General features: G+C 40.3%; 1 protein-coding gene across 1 annotated transcript in view; it reads right to left on the minus strand.

Moving 5' to 3' along the window:
• ANO4 (anoctamin 4) overlaps window positions 1-19330 on the minus strand; it is a 169950-nt gene that overhangs the window by 62372 nt on the left and 88248 nt on the right. The window contains exons 8-11 of the mRNA XM_023509298.1: window positions 11033-11139; window positions 4882-4937; window positions 2364-2485; window positions 383-517 (exon numbers count right to left, since the gene is read on the minus strand). Of these exons, the coding sequence (XP_023365066.1) occupies window positions 383-517; window positions 2364-2485; window positions 4882-4937; window positions 11033-11139 (420 nt within the window). The remainder of the gene's footprint in view (window positions 1-382; window positions 518-2363; window positions 2486-4881; window positions 4938-11032; window positions 11140-19330) is intronic.

Below are 19330 nucleotides of genomic sequence, written 5' to 3' on the forward strand. Positions count from 1 at the left end.
AAACACATAATTCGTAAGAAAGGCTTGTTAGGTCACTCGTTTGCATTATCAAATGAAAGAAAGGTGAAAATGTCAGAAAGAGAGCACTTGCAGCCAGCAAACAAAAGCGATTTGTTCCATGGATATAAAGCAATTTGTTCCATGGATATATGGTGCTTTGTATGTGTGTAAACGTGACTTTTGCTTCCGTGGTAGGTAAAGACCACAGTGTCAAGGGCAACAGACAGAGAGAACCTTGTGAACTGAACTTTTCCATGAGGGAGTGGGAAGGAAGTCAGTGTAAAACAACTAAGTGTGTCTACAGTCTGTGAACATCCTCAGTGCACTAACAGCCGTCTCTAAGTAGTAGGCAAAGGCGGGCTCACCCAGGGGCTCCCCGTACCTGACTTGGCAGTGATCCAGAGTGGTGACTCCGTACAAAAAGACAAACAGTCCAATGAAAGCAGCTGGGAAGAGCATGCCGGTGTACCAGCCCAACCAGGCAAAATACAGCCCGATCTTCTCTCCGAAGTACCGCCTGTTAAAGACAACAGCCATGTAAATGATAGCGCAGTGTGTAAAGTTAAGTGTTACATTGTTGTGTTTGGTCACTTGGCTTTGTAGTGACCTTATTGGTAAACTGCGGATGAGGTGAGCCTAGAGAATGGAACATTTGGTCAAATTGAGGCTCTGGGCTTAAATTTTGACTTTTATTTCTATCGGAGCTAGAATTCGCCCTCCCATAAAAGAATGTGATTATACACAAGCTTATCCTGAGAATATAGAATGAATTGGAAGGGCCCTGACTGGAAAAAGGGAGACCAAGTAGAAGAAAGCTGTCATGGTCCAGGTAACAGGTGACGGCAGTGGAGATGCTGGGATGCTCTGAGATGCTGGAGTTTGGCCCGATTCAAGAATTAAAGAGGATGTACGATCTGCAGGCCGAGAACTGCGTGAGAGGGGAGGTCCCCCTCATCCTCCTCACTTGGCTGTGCTTCTCACACTGTCTTCTCACCCAACACAAATCCCACTGTTCTTCCAGGGCTCAGCTCCAGCCTTTCATGCATTTTTTTCTAAATCTGTGTAAAACTTATGGCCTCTGTCACACATTTTGCCTAATTATCCGTGGTCTTTTTTTTTCTAGATGTCTCAAGTATGCAGGACCTGTTGTCCCTAAAGGAAATGAATTTCTCGAAGCCAGAGAGCATGGCTTCTCCTTGTCTTTGCCAACAGTATTTAGCGCAGCTCTAGAAACACAGTGGACAATTAATTAATACTCATCAACTAGCCACAGAATCTTAATCAAAACACTGTCATGGACGGGAAATGTGTTGCCTGCAGCAATTATCTGTAACTTCTAATCAATGCCATTCTATAATATGGGGTAGAGGCTGGGAAGAGAATTTATTTATTCCCCCCCCCCCCACTGTTTATCACGTGTTGAATCTGGACAAAGGAAAATGATCTCATCTCAGAAAATTTTCTACTCACTCAGATCAGCTGGCTCATTTGTTACCAACACAGGGGCCATAATTCACCACTGTCCTTTGCAACATTGGGAAGAATCACTTGGTATTAATGCCAAGGCAACAAGGGCTCTGGTAGGAAGATCACTACCCAAGGGAATAAAATGTAAAGTGAGCTTCCCCCCACCTCCTCTGGGCTTATTTTTCTAGGGCCCTGATATAAGCAAAACACACCCAGATACTCTAGAAAATGCGACATCTCTTTAATAAGAAATCCATGAAGTGTGGGTTATTATCTAATCTTAATAACCAGTCTTAATAAACAATGAGATGTCAGAGCACAAGGCTGCCAAGGTAGAAAGCTGGACAGATTTAGACAGTTTAAAAAACAGCATACACTTTCACTCTACAATTATTGTAAGTTAAAGGTGTAGATAGACTTTTTGACATGTGGATTAAGAATAGCTTTAAAGGTTATCAATTTTAACTGGAAACTAAAATAAGCCTGCTATTTATTGGAATGACACTATCTTGTATGTCCTATTTGCGTGTATGGGAACTAATATTTTGTCAGTAACAGAGGTCAGTCACGTTACCTTTCTGCAAAATGATTTGTCAGTAATAGTCCCATGGATGATCTGCTCTTATGGAGTCTTGTGGGAGGCCTGGCTGATCTTATATGCCCCTCTCTGGGCCTCTTCCTAAGACCTTGTAGGGCAAACTCCACCTTCATCAGAGGAAGGGCAGGTTTACCAAGAACAATGGATGTCCTCTGATGAGTTGCCTTCTTGCAAAGAAGCCAGATGGGAGAGCTGGACACTTCAGACTCTCTCTGTTCTAAGGGTGGTTTGTCCCAGTTGATAGTCTGCCCTAATCATTTTGCACAGGTTTCATATTTGCTGCTGGTTAAACACTCACCTTACAAGATCCAAAGGCTGGTATTTATACCACACCCCCCAGGAGGCCCAGCACTCATAGAGGAGATGTCGGTGGTTTTCTGCTCCATGGGTTCGAATGGAGTTTTTACTTCTGTAACTTCCCTGGAATAGAGATGCCACAGTTGGTGAGGTGATACCCACAAAAGCCTTCAGGGAACGGTGGTGCTAGTCCCTTATGGCAGGAGTAGGGGGGATACGAGTAAGAAAGGATCATCTCTATGAAAGGGAAGGCAGTTGGATGAGTTGTGGCCATTGTCTTGTTGACCATGATGCCCGGTAAGAAGTTCCTGCTTACTAGAATCAAGCAGCTTTGAACCAAGTTCAAATTCAGTTCTGCTGCTTTTTACCTAGGAGACTCTTGGCAAGCCCTCTAAATGCTCTGAGCCTTGGTTTCCTAGTCTAAATGGAACTAATAACATTTGCCTCATTCGGTTTCTCCTGTGGTTTGAACAAGTAAAGTGGCCCAGAGGTCATGCCCAGGGCTCACTGGTTCTGCTCTTCCTCCTTTCAGGACAGGGTAGTTGGCAAATGTCCACAGCTGTAACCTAATCACGCTGCCTTATCTGCAGCCAAATCCTAGCTTGTAAGTGCTGGAAGTCACTTCTGAATTCTAATAATTCTAATTCAACTTCCTCATTGAACAAAGAAGGATACCAAGGGCCAGAGAGGTAGATGTTTTTCTGAGGCCAGTTTATGGCAAAGGGTAATTTCACAATCAGGAAAGGTACTTTCTGGAGCCAAATTATTCACAGGAACATGAAGAGTCCTTTCCTGATGGAAAGAACACAGGGCTGGGAGTCAAGAAACTCAGGTTGGTCTCAGCTCAACCACCAACTCAGTATGATTCAGAGGAGCTTTAACCTTTTTCTAAACTCCTATTTAAATTTTTAACACGAAACAAGGGCAACAGTATCTGCCCTTCCTGCCTTCCTGCCTCTGTAGGTTGTTATGAGATTAAATAATATAATCAAGTTAAACGGAGAGTAAAAAGTCAAAAGAACAATGACGCTACTATTGCGGCTGCTATTCCTCATTTAAAATTTCTCTTCTTGTAGAATATAGAGCTTTGTTGAGATGGGAAAGTCACAGAGAAGGCCCTGGGCTTCTGGGATTTTGTAGCTGTGTCTCTATAGACACTCTCATTTCCACCCACCTCCCTGCACAGATGCTTCCACCTCTTGTCACTGCTTGGACACTGTCCCTACCATGGCTATACCAATGAGTCATTGTCATTTTCACCAATACCCTTTCTGGGCAAGGCCAACTAATTGCTACAGGAAGCCACGTGACATTTTGGGGGGAGGGAGGAGAATCTATCTTTAAAGTTTAGAAATACCTGTTTGTGGCTCTAGCAACCCTTTGTGTCAAAATGTTTGCTTGGGTGAGTAAAGGAGTACTACAAAAATGTTTCTCGTGGTCCCTCAACAGGGTCTCAGGCCACAGTGTCTAGTTTTCTTAATAAATAAGATTTTAAAAGCCTACCTCACCTGTCGCACCCTCTTGGTGTTTAGAATCAAGAGAATAAACATTGCCTGTCTAACAAAAAGTATGTTTTGGAAGACTTGGCAACTTAGAGAGTTGGCACTAGCCTGTGATATGTTTCCTGATCAATTGTTATCCTTGTTTCCAATAGAAGACTGTTCTGAAGATCACTCTGACTGTAGCTTCACCCTGGCTGGTTTGTGAGGTCCCGGAGGACAGGGGATGTGACGCTGATCTTTGTATGCTCTGTGTCATATAGTAACCAGAGGAGGGGCGCAGTGCCATAAAAACAATAATCATCTCTCAACCACCATGAGGATCATGTTCCAGAAAACCAACGAACGTGTAGGGGGATTCGGGGTTAAACAATCCAAGGTCTTTTGGGGAAAACAGTTAAGGGCAGTCACAGCCACATATATGAAAGTCATTGTATGTGACAAAGACCAGGTAGGAAAAAAAGATCAACATTTATACATCTTAGGTGAACAGTGAATACAAAGCTATTCATTTCCATTTAATCACCTTTGGTTACCAAGGGCTGTGCAAGATGACTACCCTTCCCCTCTTTCAAGGAATAGCTATAAACTAATTTTTTGCAAAGACTATAAATATATATATTCAGAACCTTTTCCCCCTGGGTCTGGTGTTTCATGCAAATTTTCATTGCCTTTTAAATTTTATGCCTTAAATTCCCTAGACTGTTGTTCTGAATTCATGCTGAGTGACTCTTTTCCCCCAACTTTTTTTATTGTTTGGGATTTATGCTGAGTGACTCTTGATGTAAGTATTCTTGCAATTACAAAAAAAAAAAAAAAAAAAGACATGTAGAAATAAATCTATATTGAGGAAGAGATAGATGTAGCAGGGCAAGTAGACTCCTCCCTAATTGCCCACTGAATGTATTAAATACATTCTGAACGAAGACATATCAACAGATTCAGTTCAGGCTGATCCTTAGAAGCTGATTTTAGTAACAAAACATTGAAAAAAGGGAAAGACTAAAGGCAACACAGTACCTCATGCAAGGGAAATGCAGCTTCATAGGAGCCATTGGTAAGCAAACGATTCAGACCTAGAACAACAAATTAGTCCATTTGAATTAACACTGAGTTTCAATCCTCACAATACTTAAGACAAATGTACGGGTGGTACTTTTTGGAGAAAACAATCTAGGCTCTCACAAGTGATTTATACCCATGTGGGATACCAACTAATTAGAAGGAAAGCTTTGCTACCAAGGGCTGGGCAATCAGTTTTTCTTTTCTTTTATCAAATTTTAAGACATTTAATTATTAAACAAAGATCAAATATATTCAAGGCATACAGTGTGATGATTTGAGATACATACACATGGTATAATTATTACCGTAGTCAAAGTGACACATCCGTCACCACCCAGGCTGTATGTTACACCCCCAAGGCTTATTCATTTTGTAACTAAAACTTTCTGCCCTTGACCAGCAGCTCTCCATTTCCCCATCCTCAGCCCCTGGCAACCACCATTCTATTCCTCCGCTTCTGAGAGTTTCACTTTTTAGATTCTACATACAAAGCAGACCGCACAGTATTTGTCTTTCTGTGTCTGATGTATTTCATTTAGCCTGATAGCCTTCAAGTTTACCTTGCAAACAGCTTCTTTTTATGGCCGAGTAATATTCTACTGTAGATATGCACCACAATGTCTAACCCTTTCACCCACGGGTGGGCACTTAGTTTCTTCCCATATCTTGGTTACCGAGAATAATGCTGTCATCCACATGGGAATGAAGATGCTTCTTCCAGATACTGATTTCATTTCTTTTGGATATGTACACAGAAGAGGGATTGCTGGATCATATGGTAGTTCCATTTGAATCTTTTGAGAAATCTCCATACTGCTTTTCAGAATGGCTGTACCAACTTACATGCCTACCAACAGTGACAAGAGTTCCCTTTTCTCCATAGTGAAGACCTCACTGTCATTTTGATTTGTATTTCTCTGATGATTCACGAGCACCATTTTATATATCTCTTGGCCTTTGGTACGTTTTCTTTAGAAAAAATATGTAAGTCCTTTTCCCATTTTAAAATCAGGTTATTTGTTTGCTATGGAGTTGTATATGTTCCTTACGTATTTTGAGTATTGCCCTTTTATCAGATACATGGTTTGCAAAGATTTTCTACCACTCTGTAGGTGGTCTTTTTATTTTGTGGATTGTAATATTCACTGTGTGGAAGAAACATGGAAATCAAGCTTTCAAACAGAAAAACAATGAAGCACATCCAGCCCAGGGGGTGGCACAGAGGAAAATATATACTGAGCTTTTCTGCCAGGAGCTCTTCTGTTTTCATCCAAAGCTTTCCTAGGGACAAACCTAATTTCTGTACATTGGACTAGTGGAATAGCTTTGGAAAAGTTCTCTCTTGTCCTCAGTCCTCAATTTTCTCATCCATGAAATAGCGTGTGGGTGGGAAAGGGATTTAGGGATCTTTTGGAAAAGCAGCTTGATTGAAGTTTAACTGACATATAATGAACAGATTTGAGATGTACAATTGGAAATGTCTCAACATACTTACACATTCACGCGACCATCAGCACAATTAAGAGAAACACATCCATCACCCCCAAAGTTGTGTCTCCCCACTTTGTAGCCCACCACTTTTCCTCATGCCATCTCCACTGCAGCCACTGATCTGCTTTCTGGCACTATTAATTAGTTTGCACTTCCTAGAGCTTTATACAGACGGAATCATATAGTACGCACTCTTTTTTATAATCTAATTTCTTTCGCTTAGCATAATTATTTTGAGATTCATGTATCCTGCTGTAAATATCAGCCCCTCATTTCTTCTTATTGTTGAGTGTCGTGTGCCATCATACGGATGCAGAATTTAACAATTTGTTTATCTAGTCTCCTGATGATGGACATTCTGGTTCTTTACAGTTTGGGGCTATTACAACTTAAGCTGTTATGAGCATTTATGTACAAAAGTTTGTATGAATATATGCTTTCGTTTTTTTGTGTTTAGTAAATGCCTAGAAGTAGAATGGCTAGAAGCCTAGATCAGATGGTAGACGTATGTTTAAATTTTTGCAAAATCGCCAAACTGTTTTCTTAAGGACTTGTATAATTTAACACTTCCCTGAGCGGTGTAGAAAAATTCAAGTTCCTCCGTATTTTTGCCAACACTTGGTATGGTCAGTCTTACACTTTAGCCATTCTAATAGGTGTGCAGTAATATCTCACTGTGGTCTTAATTTGCATTTTCCTAATAAATAATAACATTGACAAATATCCTCATGTGGTATTTACCACCTGTATATTTTCTCCTGTGAAATGTCTATTCAAATCTTATGAACAAAAAGGATTTTTTAAATTATTGGGTTTTGAGTGTTCTTTCTATATTCTAGATGTAGGTCCTATACTAGATACATCCTTTGAACCTCTTTTTCTAGTATACAGCTTCTCTTTTCATTATCTTAGAAATGCCATTTGAAGAGGGAAGTTTTAATTTTGAAGTTCAGTCTCTCCATTTTTTTCTTTTATGAATGGCACTTTTAGTGTCGTGTTGAAGAATTCCTTGACTAAAGTAACAACGTCAAGCTAACAAAGATTTTGTTCTGTTTTCTCTTAAAATTTTTATAGTTTTTTTTTTTTTTTTTTTAATGTATTTTAGGCCAGGCACAGTGGCTCACGCCTGTAATCCTAGCACTCTGGGAGGCTGAGGTGGGTGGATTGCCTGAGCTCATCAGTTCGAGACCAGCCTGAGCAAGAGTGAGACTCTGTCTCTAAAAAAAAATAGCTGGACATTGTGGCAGGTACTTGTAGTTCCAGCTACTCAGGAGGTTGGGGCAAGAGAATCACTTGAGCCCAAGAGTTTGAGGTTGCTGTGAGCTATGATGCCAAGGCATTCTACCCAGGGCAACAAAGTGAGACTCTTGTCTCCAAAAAAAAAAAAAAAATCATTTCAGATTAATAGGGTAAAAATAAGGTTGTATAGTTTTAATTTATATTTAGATCTATAATCCACTTGAGTTCACTTTTGTATATGCGTCTGTCCAAGTTTATTTTTTGCATATGGATGTGAATTTTTCTAGCATCATTTGTTGAGAAGTCGATACATTAACCAATAAATTGACTTTGAGCCTTTATTAAAAATCAGCTGTCAATATATGTGTGGGTCTACTTCTGGATTCTTTATCCTGTGCCACTGATCATCACACCAGTACCATAGTGTCTTAGCTACTGTAGGTTTATGATAATTCTTGAAATCAGGTAGTGTTAGCCCTGTAGCTTCGTTCTTTTTCAAAGTTATTTTGGCTATTCTAGGTCCTTTCACTTCCCTCTGTATTTTTGAATCAGTCTGTTGATTTTCACACATACATGTGCACACACCCTCTGCGAGTTTGATTCGCTTAGATGGATCTGCAGGCCAATTTGGGGAGAAGACAACAATGGTCAGTCTTCTGACTCACAAGTGAGGTTTATCTCTTCATTTTTTAAGTCTTCTTAAATTTTTCTCTGTACTATTTTATAGTTTTTAGTGTATAAGTCTTGGATATCTTTTGTCTGATTTATCCCTAAGCATTGTGGGTTGTTTGTTTCTTTTGTCTTGTTTTGTAGACAGTCTCTCTCTGTCTACTGCCATGGCCTCAGCCTAGCTCACAGCAACTTCAGGCTCCTAGATTCAAGGGATCCTCCCACTTCATCCTCCTGAGTAGCTGGGACTACAGGCATCTGCACCACAATGCCTGGCTAAGTTTTTTTTTTATGTTTAGTAGAGACAGGGTCTCGCTCTTGCTCAGGCTGCTCTGGATCTCCCAAGATCAAGTGATTCTTCCCCGTTGGCCTCTGAGAGTGCTAGGATTACAGGTGTCAGTCACCACGCCCAACTGTGACTGGGATTGCTTATGTTTCGATTCTTCCTGGTGGCCTTAGTAATTTCACTTTTACGATTTGCTTTATAGTGTGTTCATGATACAATGTTAAATGAAAAAAAGTATGACAAAAAGGTATATATAGCACATCCTAAGTTTGTTTAAAAAAATATGAATGGATAAGAAATTAATATAAAAAAGTAACCAAGGTAATATTTAAATTATTTAGTATACAAATGTTAACAGTCATTCTCTTTACATCATTGAAAAAATATGAAAAGATAACAAAAGAAGAATTGTCCATGATTAATTATCAAATGGACATCTCCAATATAGTTGCCATAGGACTTCAGAAAAGGGAAGATTTTTTTCAGGCTGGAAGGGTCACAGAGGACTTCATGGAGAAGCTGTGCCTTAAGGATGGATGACTAATGCTGAGAACATGAGGATGTGTTCAACTATGACTCCATGCAGGTTAAGGAAGACCTAACTCATGCTCAACGTCACCATACCCACCTAGCTTGACTCTCACTAAACGTAATATCCCATTGTCATCCGATCTGAAGGAGACAGCTATCTATTTCTCCCTATTATATTTTAACTTGTGCAGCACGGGGTCAAAGCAGATTTCTTTTGGCAGCTTCATCATGCTGATGACTCACCCTGAGCTTGCGTTCAACTCTACTCTCCAATCTGTTCCTCTCATGATGTTGAGCAACATTTCTCCTACACGATACCAAGATAGTTGTTCCGCTGAACTTGAACATAAGGCTTTCCCTTTGCATATTATTAAATGCCATCATCTTGCTGGGCCGAGAGTTCTGAACCACTGAGTTCTTTTAGCTTTCTTACTCCATTGGCTGACACTTTTGATACATCCTTCAGACCTCTCCCCGCCTAAAAGCTCGATGAGCAGGTCTTTGTGCCTAATATTAATTTCCCCTCAGCTCCAAATGGACCCTCATTGCTTTCTTCGCAATAATGCAGCTGGATCTTGTAAATATTTCTCCTTTGCCAGCTGGTCCACTGTTAAGCTTTGTCAGCCCTGGAGGTATGCTGGAGGAGGAAAAGGGCTTCCTCTTTCTGACTCTAAAGCAGCCTTCTGAAGTATCCAGCAGCTGCAATGTGTGGTGGCCAGCAATGTGTGGCACTCTTGAAAAGCAGATTTCTGGGATCCCCCTGGATGGCTTCACAGAACAGTATTCCTGGTACAGCACCTCCCAGTGAATGACTCCTTGGTGCCTCTCCAGGCAGCTTCCCCTGGTACCCTGGGGGGCAGATTCCCAGAGTTCCTAGCAAACATCTCTGCCTCATCTGTACCCCTTCCAGTAGGACCCACAGCTCAGCCTGATTGGGAAGGGTGTTGGTTCTTCCCAGGGGTGGTCACTGCTCCTAGTATCAGCTCTTTCTCCCTATATTCCTTAGAATTACTCTTACTCTTCACCAGCCAGTCCTCCATTACCCCAATCCCCAGCTACAGTTAATTATTTAGATTAAACTTTACCTGCTCAAATTATTTGTGCTTTTGCCACCTGATTGGACACTGACTGATGTAGGTCACTATTAAAACTATCAAGAAAAATCTTGCTGGGAAAAGAAATGAGGACAAATCTACCCAAACTTTCCTGATAGATAGTAATCTGTTTCATAAAGCAGGACATTTGAAAATATAACATGGAAAGGTTCTCATCAAAATGCCTAAACTATAAGTGGTGGGAGCTATAATGGGAGAGATGATGGCGGAGCCTTTTCTCATGTGTAACAGCTCATCTCTGGAGCATCCCTGCCCTCCATCTTCCCATGCTAGTTACCCATCAGTCAAGTCTCAAAGTCCTGGTTCTCAGCAATGCTTTCCCTGCTCACCAAACCTTAGTTAGCCTGAACTCACTCTCACTCTTCACCAGTCTATCTCTGTAATGTGACTCATTTTAATTTCTTTATGTTCCTTATCGTATTTACTGATTTGTTTATTGACTGCTTTTAACTTCTTGAACATAATAAGCTCTAGGAGAAAACTATGCTTCTCTCCCCAATGTCTAGCTCAGTGCCTGGCACACCATGGACACTCCATAAATATTTGTTGAAATGAGGGAATTTCTCTATGATCTTAGATAAATGAGATGGCATGCTATAGAATATATTTATGGACACTATGAAGATTTTATACTCATGAATTATTCATCAAGGGAGTACAGGCTTTTTAAATGACAACCATGTCTAGAATCAAGACATATATAATGAAACCACGGGAAGAAATCTCTAATCCCTCAAATACTACCCATTGTTTGTTATACCGATGTATTACTTACCGATTTTGTTTTTTCCTTCTTCATACTTTATTCTTTGTAAAATATGATGCACAATTCTACTCCTTGTGGCATTGTTGAAGAACGTGTCTTTGTTGTGGATGATGAAGCTGCACACACATATGAAAAACACAAGTTGAGAATTAACTGGAGGTGAGGGATCTACTCTCTGTTATAACCTGGTGGTGCTCAGATGCAGCGATCTTCATTCAGCCAGAGAGAAGGTGTGTCCGGCACAGCATTGGAGAGTCCAGAACTCACACCAGAGTAGGAGGCTCAGGAGCCTGAGTGGTTTCAGTTCTCAGAAACCTGAGCACTAACATCAGTATGTCAGCAAAGATCTGGAGCTAAATAAAACTAAGAAACCTTAAATAAACTAATCTCAAGTCGAGGTCTCCTATCTATTTTTGGGTGGAAGCCCATTAGATAAATTCAACTAAATTTTTTTTGTTTTGATCTCCTTTTGTCTCCCTCTTCTCCCCCTGCCACATGATGACTAAGTAGATTTTCAGAAATTTAAAGACCTGAAACTGATTCAGATGGTACATATAAGAATTAGTAAAAGAGCTCTGGCTGCTGGGTGAGGTGTGGGTCAGTCTTTGGAAATCATCTCCATCTCTTCCTTTCCTATATTCTTTCCTGTCTGGAACCCTTCTTCTAAAGTACACACTTCAGATTGCTTTCTCTGTCAGCCAGTGGCTGAGCCAGTCTTTGAAGTTGGTTAAGGACCAGCGTGCACGCGCACACACAAACACACACACACATACACACGCATGCACTCTGGGCTTTCCAGCAGGTGTCCTACTGAGAAGCACCAGAAAGAGTTTCCAGGGCTACATAATCCAGCTCGTAGTGCCCATGTCTCCCCTTCCCAGGAACATGATAGATGGTAGAGTAATAGAGATGCTATAAGTATAATTGCTTCATAAATTGTAAAGTTTATCAACTCAGCAAACTTCTTTTGCATACCTCTTATAAGTCAGGCACCACACAAAAGCATATAAATGTTGGTAGCCATCACCCCCCAAAACCCAGCTCAGGAGTCACCATTCCAGCAAGGCTTCCCACCCCTCCATCTGTTCTCCTGTCTGCAAAAGAATCCAGGAGTCCCTTCTCTGTGCTATTTCTTCTCTTGGAAGAGCATCAATTTACTAACCATTCTGTGTTGCCATTTATTTGTTCATAAAATGTTTACTGAGTCTACTCTGTAGGGCGTTGATTATACAGTGGTAAACAAAACAGATAAAACCTTTGTCCTTGAGCAGCTTACCGTCTAGTGTAGACAAGGCATAAAGGAAATGAGCATGATCGTACGGCAGCGAAGGGCAGAATCAACACCCTTTTGTGTGCCTTTTCTCCCACTTCAGACCATCAGCTCATTCAGGACAAAAGGCTGAATAATAACTTCTGTAGCCCTAAGACTTAGTATATGGCAGGTACAAAGGTGTGTGAGGGTCTTGGGTATTTATATTGGGCAAGTTACTATTAAATGTTTTTCTTCAAGAAGATGAATTCTAAGGAGTTGTTCAAATGATGAGGGGAAGAGATGAACTCGGTCTAGAGAAAGCGTGGGCCAGGTGAGGAGTTTAATTTATCCAAAAGGGTTGGAATGTGAGTTTGGGATAACAGATGAAGGAAAGAAAGGCCAGAGAATATAGAGATAAAAAGTAAATCATGTGAACTGATTTCTTTCTTTCTTTTTTTTTTTTTGAGACAGGAGCCTCAAGCTGTCCCCTTGGGTAGAGTGCCATGGCATCTCTTACAGCAACCTCCAACTCCTGGGCCCAAGTGAGTTTCCTGCCTCAGCCTCCCAAGTAGCTGGGACCACAGGTGCCCGCCACAACGCCCAGCTATTCTTTGGTTGCAGCCATCATTGTTGTTTGGTGGACCCAGGCTGGATTCGAACCCGCCACCTTGGGTGTACACAGCTGATGCCTTGGCCACTTGAGCCACAGGTGCTGAGCTGTAAACTGATTTCTTGAAGTATTTTCCACCCTATTTTATTTCTCTTGGATTCTCTTACAGAAGATTGCTCTTGGAAGAAAGTGACTTGAGCTGGTGGATGAGAGGTAAATGCCACATGGGTAAATGAGGAAGCTGCACCACTTATCCACTATTTTCTCTTGGATTTTCTGAAAACATTTTATAGCATCAAGGAAGAGGGAAAAAAAACCAAGAGTCACATCAAATGGGATGCTTTGTATTTTATCCTCTGCTTTTTCACCCGGTTTGAGACAGGCCATTACACTTTAATACCAAGGAAAGGTGTCATAAAGAAATAGATCACAAATAAAAAGCCCATTTTGAGTCACAATTCTAGATGATAACTGAAAGCTGATAAGCATGACCGTGCTTGATGAGAAAATTCAAGGCTAAAAGCCCACATCTCTCCTCCACGAAATGGTTTTCTGCTTCCTCCTCTCTTTACAGCCCCACATTACCCTCTCTGAACACACATAATAGTTCTCTATAATAAGCACCAGGGACAAGCTTCACATTTCTGTTTCCCCCTTCCTTTCATGTAGGGCATCCCCGGAGCCTGGAGATTCTATAGTGGGAGCAGACATATGGGGTGTGTGTCATGTGCTTTTTTAAACACACTGAATACATGAACTCACTCAATCCCTATAATAACCTACAAGGTAAGTACTTATTAGGTATGTTGTACAGGTGAAGAATCGGAGAGGTTAAGTGATGTGCCCAAAGTTACCCAGCTAAAAAGGAGCAAAGCCAGGATTTGAACTCGGGCAGTCTGGCTCCAGAGGCTGCCCACACAGCCACTCTGCCTGCCTGCCTGCCTGCCTTCCTCTCTACGGCAGCAAATTTCTGACCTCTGAAGGTGGGTCTCCTGGGGGGTCAGCCCAAGACTTCCCCTTTCCAGCAAGCTTATTTCATTTCATCCTTTAACCCTCAGCTAAAGCCATGTCTCCCCCCCAGGTTTGACTTGATGCCCCCCCACAACCGTCACCATGAAATCCTTTTGTGTGGTGCCATAGGGAAGGAAGCAGAACCCCCCTGAGTGGAGGGGAAGAAAAAATAGCTTTTAGCTCTGTGTGTGCTCAGCATCACCTCGGCTTTTGCTAAAGACTCTCAGATCAGACAGACCTCAGTGTGTACCCCAGCTTTGCCATTTACGAAGTAGTGTTGGGGCCATCCCTCAAATTTTCTCAGTCTTGGTTCCCTCACCTGTGAAATGGTGATAACGCTGTAATAAGTCTCATAATAACAAGAAAATAAAATATTTGTTATTGTAAGTCAGTAAGTTTTATAGTGGATTGTTGTGTAGCCATAGAAAACCAATATACTCATCTTTAATGGCTGAAATCGTATTATTTCATCATATAAGAAGAAAAGTGAAGGTTAATGCTTTCAAATAAATATTTCAGGAAACCTTCTTAATTAGATTTTTAAATAGGTATTTCTTTTCTAACAAGGAGAAGCAAAGGTGATACAGTTAACTGTCACTTAAATTATGTCCTCAAATTAATGACAATCTAAGTAGGAACAAAGCAACCAATTAATTTTTATGTAACAAGGCCTATTTTGAGAGTTTTCTGGGCTTCAGGCAAATGCAGTGCGGTAACTAACTTCTTATCTTCAGCACACTTGCTATGAGTAAAAGAATGATAAGATTATCAGATCAAATATATAATATGAAAGTTCTGACAGCTTGGTAAATATATTCAAGCCTCTTTTTTGTGTTAAAATGATAAAGTTACTGGAATATAAAGCAATGTTAGACATTTTCCCTATTCAAAAGGTCATTTATAACTCAGGCTCCAGAACATTGGTACCTAGGCCTTGACTTTTCAGGATAGAGACTGGCAGGAATTTCCCTGGGGAATATAACCAGTCTACGATTAAAGATCTAAAGACGGTGACATTGGAGAGTCTAAAATGCAAACACCTAGCTGCCCTACAATGAGGCCCATCGTTGACAGGACCCACCTATTACTGAGAATTTCTACTCAAGTTTTATATTTCCTGTTCTTAAAGATAGACAGTCAGTCAAAGACTGGTTGGTATCTGCGGAAATCTATGAACATAAAAGTATGAGAAAAACACAAAGAGACAAAAACAGAAAAAAAAACGTGTTAGAGAAAATTAGGCTACATGAAGTGATAAAACATTAACAAAGTCATTATGCTTGGAGAGTTGAGACGATACTATAACGATAAAAGAAAGCTCCAGATATGTTTAAAACTTCAGGTTATGAAAATAAAATATTATTGTAATTTAAAATATCATAAAAGTGAAAGCAGAAATGTAAAACTCAGTAGAGTCATTTGCATACAAGTTGAGGGAATCTTCAAGAAAAATAACTTTAGGAGATCTCCCAGGACAAAAAGATGTGGATTATCAAAGAGGAAAGGAAGATAATGTTATATGAGCTCAGGAAGTCCAATATCTAGAAAAAGGAAAGACAGAAAAAAGGAGCACATCATTTGAAAAATTCAAGAGTTAATCAAGAAAATTACCTTGATCTAAAAGGTTCACTGAGTATCTGGCAAAACAAATATAAACATAGAGCAACATGAAGATATGTTACTGTGATATTTGAGAGCACTAGAGACAAAGAGACAATCATCTAAGCTTCTATAAGGAGAAAAATTACATAGAATTGGAGGTGTCTGTGGCTCAAAGGGGTAGGGCACTGGCCCCATATGCCAGAGGTGGAGGGTTCAAACCCAGCCCCAGCTAAAAACTAGAAAAATAAAAATTACATAGAATTTAGAATTGCAATGTTTTGAAATTCTCAGCAGCAATATTGAATTTCAGAAATTAAAGGACTAAGACCTTCAAAATCCTGAGGGAGATTCTAGAATTCTGGGTACAGAATTCTATACCCAGCCAAACTGTCATAATGTGTGAAGTACAATAAATGTATATTAGTTTGCGAGGGCTGCCATAACAAACAGTACAAACTAAGGGGCTTAAACAACACAAATTTATTTTCTCATAGTCCTGAAGGTTGAAAGCCCAACATCCAAGGAGTCAGCCGAGCTGTTATCCTCTGAGCCCTCTGCCCTTGACTTGCAGATAGCTGCCTTTTCCATGTGAATTCACATCATCTTCTCTCTGTATGGGGCTGTGTCCTAATTTCCTCTTCATATAAAGATGCCAGTCATGTTGGAATAGGGCTAATGACTTCATCTTAATCATGTCTTTAGAGCCCCTATCTCTAGATAGGATCACATACTGAGGTACTATTAGAACATTAACATGTACATTTTGATGGGGGGGGTCACAATTCCATCCATAATAGTATGCAAGATCTCAAAAAATCACCTTCCATGCAATCCTTCTATCAGGAAGCTACTGGAGTGCCGTAAAAATGTGGAAGGAACAAGATGCAGGAAACAGAAGATGCAACAAAGGTGAGAGACAAAGAGACTCCTTGGGTATTGGGACAGAGAGATTCCATAATGATAATTTCTACCAGAAATGGAAAAAAGAAGTGCAGAGTGGAACTGATCGGAAGTCTACAGAGTAATTTTCTCAAGAAGATGAAATTGGTTACATATCTGATGCATCTGAACATCTTGAAATTTAGACAATTTAGACACACTCTGCCAAACAGTTGGCAGTGTTTAGGATGGAATTAATAAGTACCTCGAAAACGTTGAAATTTAAAAATCAGGATAATGAGTTACGAGTTACTCTAGTTCTATCAACAATAGTGCAGGAAAAGAAAATGATTCCTTTAATACAGTGACTTAGCTCTGAGTGGCATTTGTGTAGCAATAGTAATGAAAACACTGATATAATTATACTAATGTAACAAACTGATGATATAATAACATTAAAAAGATAAGTAATAAGAAGAATTGTGGTAAGAGCTGGTGAGAAGGAAAAGCAGCAAGTCCTTATTCTCTGTGGTGGGAAGTCAATAGATTCTGCTATAATTGAAAAATGAGATAAAATGAACCTGGGTTTGAATCTTGGTTTGGTCAAACATTAACTGTTTGAATTTAGAAAAGTAGCTTCTCTAAGTCTCAGGATTCTTGTCTTTCAAATGGGGACAACAATAATACCTGTTTTAAAAGGATGTCTGAGATGAGGTAAGGCATGCAGGGTACTTAGGTTCACATCATGCTCGTAAGTGGTAGTTTTATGACTTTTATTACTAGGTCCCAATTTGTCACTTTTTTATAAGAATTACTTTTATAGTTTAAACAGGCCCTCATGCATAAGCACCTGCTATTTTGAAATCAGATCTTAAGAAGTCTTTTCATTTGATATTTTCAGGCACATAAAAATGCACATGAGAATGATATCAAAGATCTGGATACCCACTGACTTGAGAAATAAGAGTTTGCAAAGGCTGTTCCAGTTCCCCTGTGTGCCCCTCCTCAGTCACATTCCCCTCTCCTCGAGGTAACCACTATCAGGAACTTTTTTATACCCTACGATTGGTATGTATTCCTAAAAATCCAGTATTGTATGTTTTAAAACTTTATAGACATGGAATATGCTACACTTATTCTTTACTTTGCTTTGCTTGATGGGCACTGAGGTTCATTCATGCTTATACCGGGAGCTCTTAGCCCAGTCATACTCCCTGTTGTTTAGAACTCTACTGTATGGGGACATTACAGTTTATTGGCCCATCCTCCTACTGGCGAATACTTAGGCTATTTCCAAAGTTGTATTATTATAAACATTGCTATGGTGAACATTTTGTAAAATGAACATGGGCAAGTATTTCTGGAGGACATACATACTTAGGAATGGCATTGGTGGGTCTAAGGGTACATGTTACACCAGGACAGGTCTTAAGAAAGGAGTAAAGGTCAAATTTAGGGATCTTATTCACCCATATGTCACACAGCCTAATGTGACATGATCAATGATGAACTGTGTTGCAATTAATTTGATGTTAATAATGATTGGAGTGCTTACCTTTGGGAATGACTGTCTCTCTCTCTCTCTTTCTCTCTCTCTCTCTCTGTATCTCTATCTATCTATGTATGCAGAGTCTCAATCTGTGCCCTGGGTAAAGAGTCACAGTGTCATAGCCCATAGCAACCTCAAACCCTTGGGCTTAAGGAAGCTCCTTGCATCAGACTCCTGAGTAGGTGGGACTGTAGGTGCTCACCACATCCACCACAAGGCCCAGCTATTTTTAGTAGAGATGGGGTCTTGCTTTTGCTCAGGGTGGTCTCAAGCTCCAAAGCTCAGGTGATCCACCCAAGTAGGCCTCCCAGAGTGCTAGGATCACAGGTGTGAGCCATCACACCCAGCCTGGGAATGACTTTTCAAAAATAAATTAAACAAATTTAAAAATAAATTGTGAGTTCAGTCATTAACCCTCAAGGACAGAAATCGTGATTCCCTCATGTCTGTCCAGCCCTACACAGAGCCCACAGGATTTGAGGTACCATTATGTCAATAATAGCTTCATTTTACTCCCATGTAGTCTAATGGGACTACGAGCTATTAAAGCTTGTAGCCGATGCTTTCAGAAGGAACAGAAAAACACAAGGGAGTGTGAGGCATAGATAAACATAACCATTTGTCACAATAGAAAAAGGCTGGAAAATTGTAGATTGAAATGAGTAATTTAAAAAGTCAGTTACCGAAGAAGAGGATAGACATAATTCGGTCAGAGGGTAAAAACCTACTGGTGATCCACGTAGACTGAACGGTACCTTTGACGTTGGCTAGGTACCCAACCAAGAGAACTGAGAGAGTGGACAGAAATCTGGATAATTCTAGAAGAGGAGGGGGAGGGAAGAAAAAATGATGGAGGAAAGGAAAGGAGGAAGAATGCTGTAGATAAAAGAGAAAGGGAGAAAAAAGTGATATGAAATCGGGAACACTTCAGACCAATCCTAAACTATGTCTCAGATGAGACCATGACCATCAACGTATACAGAATTCACATGTGCCATCTACTTATATATCAGGTTCCACCAAGGTTACTAAGAAATGTAGATGACATTTACCAAATATTCACCACAGGGACTGACAGGCTGTGCTACTGACTTTTACAGTATCATAGGGGTATTATTATTCCCAATGTACAGATGAAGGAGTTGGAGAAGGCTTGTGAGACACAGAGCTGGGATTTGGGGCCCAGGTCTGATTGACTGCAGAGCCTGTGTTTCTAACAGAACTACTGTGAGCTGAGTCATTAGCCCTTAAGGACAGAAACCGTGATTCACTCATCTTAGTCCAGCCCTACACAGCGACTATCACAGAACTGGTGCCGGACACGGAAGGAACGGAAATGGATATTCAGAATGAAAACATGAAAGCATCTGTACAATAGTCAATTTTTTTTTTTTTTTTTTTTTT

Source organism: Otolemur garnettii, unplaced genomic scaffold (genome assembly GCF_000181295.1).
Source record: "Otolemur garnettii isolate 467f Iridium unplaced genomic scaffold, OtoGar3 scaffold00007, whole genome shotgun sequence".
NCBI lineage: Eukaryota > Metazoa > Chordata > Mammalia > Primates > Galagidae > Otolemur > Otolemur garnettii.